This window comes from Micrasema longulum, unplaced genomic scaffold (genome assembly GCF_059751315.1).
Source record: "Micrasema longulum isolate JH-2025_06_02 unplaced genomic scaffold, ASM5975131v1 h1tg000261l, whole genome shotgun sequence".
Classification (NCBI taxonomy): Eukaryota; Metazoa; Arthropoda; class Insecta; order Trichoptera; family Brachycentridae; genus Micrasema; species Micrasema longulum.
Genome location: NW_028277465.1, coordinates 793032 through 803561, shown reverse-complemented (window position 1 = coordinate 803561; position 10530 = coordinate 793032). Strand labels below are relative to the sequence as shown.

The following is a 10530-nucleotide window of genomic DNA, read 5'->3' as shown; positions in this document are numbered from 1 at the left end:
TAACAATCATAAAAATAAGACCATTTGTTACGTTAATGTATTGAAATATAATATATATCTTTTAATGGAAATAAACGTGAATTAATTGTTTAAAAAATCGAACCAAAAACTTGATCTTTCGCGGAGACAGTTTTTCTAAGATCTGATCCGAGAAAACTTCTCAAAATATTAGGTGTTAACCGTCCGTTTTTTTCCAAATTTAAAAACGAGCACCAAAAGTAAAACCAAATTGTGAATGTTATACGTCATTAGAAAGAAAATTTTCTGTTCTACAAGAAATTATGTTTGCTTTTACGGTTAATATATTATTTGATTTGATTACAAGTCTTCAAAATTAAGTGTCAAGTAGATGAAAGTGAGTATTTTAGACATCATATTTTGTTCACGTTCAAACGAGGGAATAAAGCTGCTAAATCAGCTCGCGATATTTTCGTAGTGTACGGTGAATATTATTTTTTATTAATATAAACACACATGTGACAAAAAAATAATAACGTTTCCCTAACTCCATGAGGCCAAGAGCCCTGTGTTAAGTTGAGATACAACAAAATAGAAAGTGAAAGCAGACACATTTGCATATTATTAAAGAATATTACAAAAAAAAATTACATAAAATTAAATTTAAAAAAAAATCTGGACAACACGCTTAAAAGTACCATAAATATACATCTATGCAATGTCTCGCAACAGTATCCTGCAATGGTCTCTTCCCTTGGACAAATCCACACTTGTACACTTCTCCTGAAAATAGCCTTAGTTTTGGATGACTTACTGTGTTTATCCGGGACATTGAACACTCTTGGGGCCATAAAATAAAAAATTCTCTGTGTTATGAATTATTGACTAATTTGTTGTAAAATAATGAAGGAGAATACATTTTCGACTAATTTGTGGTTATTTTTTTTTGTTGTGTCCCCTCGTTCTCTGTATTTGGAAAGAAAAGAACACAACTTATGTTAACACTCAATACTTGGCCGCATACAGTGAATATCGAACTTCAAAGGTTTATTAAAAATGATTCGTATTCATGTCCAAAGTATTTCAGCATTATGTTTAGAAAAAACACAAAAGAATCTATTCACAGACTCAATCCAGACAGGAAAAATAAGCCAGTAGAAGTACTTTTGTATAGACGAACACACATTCTTTTTGTCATCAAATAATCCACTTCAATTTTCTCTGACTAAGTACGCCTAACCCCTCAATCATAAAAATATATGATTTATTTCTTATATGTTTCTGGGTCCCAAAATATTAAATATGTTACCCGAACATTGAAAAACTATGACCCGGATTAAATGAAATAAATTTGTAAAAAATATTTTACTGGATTTAGGTAGAGAAAAATCGGAAAAGTGACGCGCAAACATTCTTAAATAATAAATGGTATAATTGAATATTGTATCACTTTAAAATAAATTGACTAGTGGGTAGTAACGTTATTGTTTATTTTTGCACAAAAATGTCTGCCTTAAAACAGGTTGTAAAACGCGAAAATACCACAACTCAATTATATTGACTTTTTATACTTTAATTTTAATTTTTAAACAACTTCCATTTATGTTTTTTCTCCTTCCCTTTTTTGTACTTTCATTGATAACCTTACAAAATATAATTATTATATAATATGGAAACTTTACTGGTCCATTAGAGTTAAGTCTAACTGTGTAAAATATAAAACTATGTAACTGTACTGTATGTTTCCTGAATAAAAGAAAAAAAAAAGTTAAATAAGTTCCTATAGCTTACATTGAAGAACGTTACATACGAGTATCCGTTACATGTATAACAAAAGAACCAACCAAAAAGCGCTAAAAATAAGCAAATTTATGCCTTATATTGAATTTAATTTAACGTTTATTTAAATTCAATTCAATAATTACAAATAACACCTACATTTCAAACTAAAATTCAAGACGTAGGTACATATTATAAAAATACATAAAGAGACTCTTGTCAAAATAGCAAGAGAATCCTGCTCCAGAAAACCCCTTCGGATACATGGAACAGATACATCCAGAGCGATGTTGTTCAGCAAGCGATAGCGCTTCCAACAGGAATAAACATCGGCAGATTGGTCCTGTATATCGGAATATAAACCAATCTATGCTGACGCTGATCAGGATCATACAAACCAATGCTGATCATAATTTTAGGATTATCGACCATACCGTGCAAGAATCGATAAAAATATGTGGTCAAATACACATTCCTTCTAGTCTCTAAACTGTTGTAGCCAAGCATACCCTGGAGAAACTCGGTCTGGTGGAGCCAAGGATAATACCCGCACTCTCTCATGTAGAGATAACTTAGACACTTCTTTTGGATTTTCTCTATCATAACGTCGTTCATTTTTTAAAAATGCGTATCTCGAATTTTAAACGACTTTTAAAGATTATTATGAAAATAAAACTTTGTTATTAGTGTGTTAGTGTGACTTTTAAAGAATTTGTTTGGAAAATTTTCGGCTTCAAAAATAATCTAACTGTATTTTGCTCGGTTTTATTATTTTTTTTAAGATAGTATAATGCCCATTTATTCCATAAATATAACTTCATAAAAAAAAATATTCATAACTTAATTTGACAAAAACCGAGATACGCCTTTTTGAAAGTTGGACGACGAAGAGACTTCAGTGCATGTGGCCACCAAATCATCGAGCCACTATTTTAATTAACTCTTAAGGTTTAACAATAAAAACCCCTTATTTTGGGTGTTTTGAAGTGACTACTGACTTATTTGAATAAGTTTAGGTTTCGGCCGAAACTAGTTCCCTTTCCGCACCAAATATTCATAATTTTTATGTTTTTGTAAGATGATTAGTTTCGAGTGTCAGTTTAGGGATTATGAATATGATTAATCGGCCGAAACTAGTTCCATATCCGCACTAAATATTGATAATTTTTATGTTTTTGTAAGATGATTAGTTTCGAGTGTCAGTTTAGGGATTATGAAATATTTTAGTGTACAAACACTTGCGTAAATAAATATTTCATATCAACCATGCCGGGAATCAAACCCTACACAAATGCATTGTGTACAAACGCCAAAGTAAAAAGTAAACAAAACTTTATTTTCGTGTAGTGTGCAGGTGTGCTATTCTAAACCGCCCTCGCGGCACGAGAAAGCAGTTTATCTAGTGTATTTTGTGCGTAAATACGCGAGATAATACGGCCGCGAGAACGTTTGGAATACCACCTCAGGTATTGATATTTTAAAACTGTTATTTTATTCCAAAATCGGGGTTATTTTTTCCAAAGTAGGCCTCGTGGTGTAGTGGTTAGCGCGTTTGAAATATTTATTTAAAAGGCGCTTTCACACCAGAATATTTCATAATCCCTGGACTGGTACCTGAAGCGTAAGACTGACCATCTTACCTTTATGTAACAAAAATGATCAAAATACGCCTCGGTTGGTGTACCAATGCAGTGCCCTATGCACCATTCAGTGCGGAAAGGGAATAAGTATTTGTTTAATCGCATTACATATTTTGTAAACTTAACGTTGTTTTCAAATATATATGTTGGTATTTAGATGTAATAAAATGGTCTAAAAAATACAATAAGAAAATAAAATAAAACAAACAATTATCAATGTCGTTGATTATATATAATCAGATAACAGTGGAAAATATAATTTGACGAAACCTGTTTTTGTGATAAGGACTTGTAAAAATATGTACTCAGGATTTGTTTTGTAAAGATATTTATTTTGCACATATAAATATATGTAACGGGTATATACAACAGCGATCTTAATATTCTCAAATACAAAATAAAACTTTTTGGTAATATTTATAACTAGAAAGTACACGAAATTGGACCTTAAGGTAAATGGTAACCACTTGGCTAATATACGTATTTTTGTGATAAATTCCAAATCAATAAATACTGCTAATTAAAATCATGGTCACTGAAATCCTGCTGAGCTGAAAATTGCGCTTTTAGGAAAGCAAAATTTAGAATACCGTATTAGGAATATAAATATAATTTTCAATTATTCTTATCATATTAATTTTAACTGATTATATACAATTTTAAACACTCGCTTTACAAATTGAAAATTAATTAAGTTGTTTGTGTAGAGAAAACAAAATTATACAAAAGAGTTGATTAAGTACTCGTTCGATTTAAATCAGCCTGAATCTGTCCCTTTATAAAAACAAATATGATATATAAATTCAGTCCATGACCTTTTCTTAATTCCCCTACCTTGTTTCTCTCACATCTTCGCCGCTATCCTTTAAGTATAAATTTATTGATTTTTTCGCAAGGACACAACTGAATTCTAGACTTAATAAATCCATTGCGTACACAAATCTAAACGTCTGTACACATTCCACCTCTCTGAATACAGATTTAAATAGCATTCACTTTACTGATATATGTTCAAACATATGAAATTTTAATACAGTAGGTATGAGGATAATTAAATACACTTAAGTAAATACAACAAACTCCATAATCCAAGCAAAATATACTAACTACACATTAAAGTAACACAAAGTATGCGAGATATGTTTACTTTATTATTGGGTGTTATAATATAAGTACTATACAATAAAAATGCTGTTTTCTAACATTTAACAATACTGGAATACATGAAATGTGAGCCGAATTGAGCCGTAGAATAAAAGGTAAAGTCTAAGGTATTGGCTGTCAAAAGCAATCGCTTCCGATAGAAGTCTTAATTAAAAATAAAAAGCAAACATCTTATCATATGACCAGAGGACCAGAGGACCACGGGATGCGTGACACGCGCCAGCGGTCGCCGCCGCGCCGCCCAGCTAGGTAGGCACGATGCACGTTACACACACCGACTCACGGGCTGGAGCGCTAATTTATTCACGTAAAATAACTAAATAAACAAACGGGTTCTCTGTATTGTTCGCTCACAGTCGCGCGCATAAGCCACGACCATCGCGAGTAGTTTTTTCTCAACAAATTAACAACTGTCCCAGATGGTTACGTCACCCTAACCGACTGTCGAGAGCCGAACTCGCTGGCAAAACACAAGCGAAAACAAAAAAGCTATCGACGACACAGCGACAGAGGTCGCGAGGCCGTGGCTTTTTGCTCCGCTGGTTTTCTGCTGCTGAGTTTTTTCCGCAGAGTTCTTGCTGGCAGTAGCTGCTGGGGCTATCTTGGTATCCGGCTTCTTGAACATATCTTCCGATGGCCCGTAGAGGTAGCTCCTCGTTCCCAAGTGAGATCGAAGAATCCTGTAGTTTACGTCACTCGCGTTAACTTTGCCAGCAACGAAATTAAGTAGCTTATTGACTACGACGTAAAGGTTTCCGTCGAGGTCGAAACCAAACCTGTCTGGCCACTGAATAAAGTTGGAATCTTTAGCTATGATGTGCTGCTCCGTGGCGAAATCTCTCCCGCTATCCCATTGCGCGATTGAATTATTTCCTACTAGACCGTAGAAAAGAAATCCCTCCTCGTCCATGACCATGCCATCTGTCTGGGAAGGCTTCACACCCATATCGACCACGTATTGAGCTATCGTTTGAGGAGGTTGAGTGGCCAGGGTCTCGTTTTTAAGAGCGGAAGTCGGCATGGAATATAGTTTGAAACTCGCGAGAGGACTAAAGTATATATTTCTTTCTAGCTGTCCATCGGGTTTCATGAACCTTGGACCCATCGCGATTCCATCAACATTTGTGGAGAGATCTTTGCTGACTTGATTAAGAGTAAAATGCATCGCATTCTGCGCAGCGCGCATAGAATTCGCTTCTCGGATTTTCCAAGAGCGGCTGTCTTTTCTATTGAAAACGATGATTCCAGGATCCACCGCACTGTTATCAGTTATATACGCATATCCTGAACCCGAGTCATCAATGACCAAATCGTTCAAGTAACTCTTATTCGAAGCGACGGATTCCGGGAAAGTGTACTTCACGAAACCATTTTTAGTATTATTTTGATTGAGATCGATCAAAGTGATGGTGGGTGGACATACGGGAGATGATGAGTTGGCCGGATCAAGAGTGGAGGTTCTTCCCGTGTCGATGATCCACATGGTGCCTGTTTTGTCGATTTCCACACTCTGTACCGATTGGAAGGCTTTGCAATCTCCGACGGCATTAGAGGACCAAGAGGGGAAGGGTTCCAGAGCAGGATCGGTGTCATTCTGCGACGGGGAAATCGGAATCCAGGCCAAGGTAGCCGGAACCCCATTTTTCAGTCTGGGAAGGGTCAGATACAGCCTGTCGCCGTGAGCCTTGATGCCGGAGATGATGACGTTTTCCTTGATGTATTTACCGGCCGCAATGGCATCCTGGCGATCGGATTCGTTGGTCCACTTGAAATCGAACGTGTTCCACTCGTACACCACGCGAAACTGTTCCCTCTTGCGGGAGTGGACGGACGCGGTACTGCACACAATCACAAGAACGAAGAGGTGAACTGGGTTAACGTTGCCCATATTGACATAGATCGGGATGCGCGTTTATAGCCGGGCGTCGTGCGATACGACTGACAGAGTGACGATCGTTAGACGGTTGGCGCCGGACTGAGTGTCTGGCGGTGGCGGGCGGCGAGCGGCGGCGCTGGCAGGTGGGTGGCGGGAGGTGGAAGGCCCCCGCCGCCCCCTTGCTCCGCTGCCCCGCGCCGCACACCTTCTCACGCTGTCAGCCGCACAATGTAAACAATAATATTCTCATCTCCCGACTATCTTTATCGCGTAGTATTTGCCGAGAATGTGCAAGAATTTATTTTATTCGGGAGAAGAGTGCGAGCAAAACGATTTTATATTATTATTTCCAAATCTGCTATTGGCAAATATTAAAAACAAAAATGTTTTATTTTTGTATGGTATCACGAATCAATATAAAAATACTTGGCATTTCGGATGACAAGAAGGATAACATAAAAATACACTCAAGTTTATTAGTGAAAATTCTTGGTGGAAGTTCATTGTAATTTATTATAGAAATAAAAGACGAGTGATATCTAAATCCACAAATTTGGAATGACCGGTGACTGATTTCATCGCTTTCGCAACATCATTAGGACTAGTATCTTTATTAGAAAATTTGACGTATTTAAACAAAAACAATGATAGAATTAAAATTACAAAAAAAATGCATAGTCGTAATCAAATTTGCTTAGTTTTCAAAAATATTTTTAGTCCAAATTTTTGAAAACATGGAACTGCCCCCAATTATGATTATTATTTTTTTGAATGCATATTTTTATACCTAACATGTTAAATTATTTCCATATTTTCTCTTTTTACTACGCAAAGTTTTTACTTTTGATTTTGCATCGCAGTATGCTTTTTTGGTTTCTACATGACTGAAAAAAAAAATACGTGTTTTCGTTTATTTTTAAAATTATTACTATGTTTATACTTACCTGTATTATTTTTGTAAATGCCCCCTGGGCGTATTGTAAAATTAATATTGAAAATAAATAAAAATTACGCTTTCCAAATCCGGAGTGAAAATGTTCATTTGAGGGTACTACTTGCAAACTCGGCAAAATCCATCTTTCTTTATTTTGAGCAATTCACAAAATAATTATACAATACTTAACTTGAACTTTTTTTAAAATTTATTTTTTAAAATTATAATCACTAAATATTTTATACATAAGCAGTGATGACATAAGCATGATTATGTCAAAAAACAGTGGTGAAATAATAAATTAGATTTTATACATTACCAACTTTGCAATACTCAAGTAGAGGTTGCCATGTTTGCAACAAAGCCGATAATTTAAAAGTAAAGTCTTACAAATTAAACCGTATTTTTAACTGAGAATGTAAAAATAATTATAAAAAAATGTATTCTGAATAAGTTTCAGTTAATATCTTTCTTTTTTTAAAATTTTGGATTTTGCCGGGTTTGCAAGTAGTAAGTAGTGCTAAAATATAACTTTATCATTTAAAAAAAATAAGGGAGATGTATAAAGTCTTGTATCGTATAAGACTTGTGTGACATCAAGCCACACAAGAGTTAAATGCGAATAAAGTTAATTGAGTATTATGGAAAATATAAACAAGTATAAGGTAATAATAAAAAATAATTAAGGAACAGCAAATGGAGATACAAAATCGTAAAATATGTTAAATATACCTATAAATAATTAAGTAAAAAGTAAATACGATTTTTTAACTAGTAAATAAAATAAACAATATGTTAAAACAGTTTTTAAAATAAAAAAAGGAAGGAAGAAGAATACAAATTAAAAAGAAAATGTGTACATACATGGCGGGTAAGAGCAGTAATATATAAATGTCCTCCATTTGTGTTGTAATATGATAAAAAACGTTTTGTTTATAATCCAAAAGTTCAAACGCAGTCAAGGCCAAAATAATAAGAAAAATTTAATTACTCCATTTCACGCGAGTCTAGACTTATATTTGAAGAGTACGACTAATCCTTCCTACACCAACAAACTAATCTTCCCCGGTCTTGCTGTCCATCTACGAAGATGGGAAAAATGTTTTATTTTTGAAAACAAAACGCTAAAAATGCGAACAGGGTACTGCATGGTATTCCATTTTGCAGAATTTTAAAGTTTATTACATCGAGGCAACGCTGTGGCTTGATCTATAAGGCTACTTCTACTACTACCATCACGCCATTTTCTTGTAGGGGTAGGCGGGGATGGATCGCCGCTCACGTCTATCCTGGCATAGATTCCTATCTTCTTCTACATTCATACATGCCTTTCGGTTCTGCCTGCTTTTGACATGACCAGACTTAAGATTTTGGTTTATCTGATCATGCCATGTCTTCCTTGGTCGTCCTCATCCTACGTCACCGTTCATCCTCGCCATGTATATCTGTTTTACAATTCTTCCTCCATCTATTTGTCCCACATGACCAAACCATCTCAGATACCCTTTCCTAATCTTAATTATATCTGTCTCAGATTTGCACTCTCGCCTGATTTCATAATTCGTAACCCGGTCATACTTTGTTTTCCTACATATTCGTCTAAAAGATCGTATTTTCAATCGCGTTCACTCTGCTTTCATCCTTCCTCTACCGATAATTCACTTTCATATATAGTTGTTGGGACTGATACTCCGTTGTGCACTGCCAGTCTAGCTTCGATTGACATATTTTTATTAACAATTTAAAAAATATCCTTAACCTGTTAACATATCACTCCTATCCATCCTTGATCCTGAAATTATTTATGACATAGGAAGATTCTTGTCAGAAAATGATATAACTTTTTAGGTTTTTTCGGTTATTTTCATTTTCACACAATTATATTCCTAATTCTATGTATATCTTAGAGTAATAACACGCCTCTGGCTAGAGTCACCCATACGGAGAAAAACCATTCTATGATTATTGACCACGAAGTTAACTATACTTTACAGCAATACAACGGGCCGTAGGTACCAGCGGCAAGTCGTGATTTATTTTATAGGTAATCTACAAAAAATGTTAATTAATTTGTACCTGCATAGAAGTACATTTTTAAATTGATTTATTTTATTTTATTTATTTATTTCTCATAAAAACTTTTTTCTTTTCTATATGAACACCTTACTGGGCATAACCCGTGTCGAGGCATTCATTTATATTATTTTTATATTATGTTCTAGTACGTAGTAAATAAATAAAGTAGCATAAATAACACTGTATGGATATAAACAAAGTTCATAAATAGCAGACATGCAAAAAAATCTGAGTCCAAATAGACTACTGTTTTGGTGGGGTGACCATCAAGGCAGTTATAATATGTAAGTAGTATAATTATAAATGACTCTTTTTTCTGTGGATCTGTGAAAATCAACTCACACAACAATTATTATTAACCACGCGATAAATGCAGCTTTATTTTACACCATTTTAAACAATACTGTATAAAAGTTTATTAACAAATACCACAATGACATTCAGCAGATATTTCCATTGTGATTTAACTGTCAACACTGAGCACTGGCTGATTCTTTTTAAAATTAATAATTCCGAAAACGGCCGCTGCGAGCACCACATATCCTATATAATATTACAATAGTTGAGTTTGTACAAATGTTTGTAGACAAAATACCGGATTTCACCCGCTCGGGAGTCATTAAGATTAACAAATTACAACAGGAATGGAGAATACCTTAAATAAAGCAATATGATAGTCTAGGCATTCACAGGGCTTATGCCCTGTCATTGGCTGATTTAAGTAGCTATTTTACATACTGTGTAACATGTAACATTCACCATTTTGCCAATGTTTGAACATCCATAGTCCTTCGGAAATACTGATCGAAATACTAATTTCCAAATAGAGATTCTTCAAATAATATTTGTAATCTCTTAGCTTGTTTTAGTACTCAAAAGGTGACTTGGGTTAAATATGTAAAAAATATAGTACTTTTTTAAATGGAAGAATAAGCTAAGGTAATCGGTTAGTTTTATTGTTCACTGTCGATATTTTATCTTGCAAGAAGGTGTAAACGGTGGCGGTGATTTATAATGAATAAGAATTATAGAGATTATAGAATTATTTAATTTATTTTCCCATAAACATTTTTTATACACAGTTTTTATAATGTTTTTTTTTT

The 10530-nt window shown here is 34.3% G+C and overlaps 1 protein-coding gene across 1 annotated transcript; it reads right to left on the bottom strand.

The window, feature by feature from the left end:
- Positions 1-3688: 3688 nt before the first annotated feature.
- On the bottom strand, positions 3689-6518 carry LOC148283101 (dopaminechrome tautomerase-like). Its single transcript, XM_088224026.1, has one exon. The coding sequence runs from the start codon at positions 6427-6429 to the stop codon at positions 4975-4977; it is 1455 nt and encodes a 484-aa protein (XP_088080152.1). The 5' UTR covers positions 6430-6518; the 3' UTR covers positions 3689-4974.
- Positions 6519-10530: the final 4012 nt, after the last annotated feature.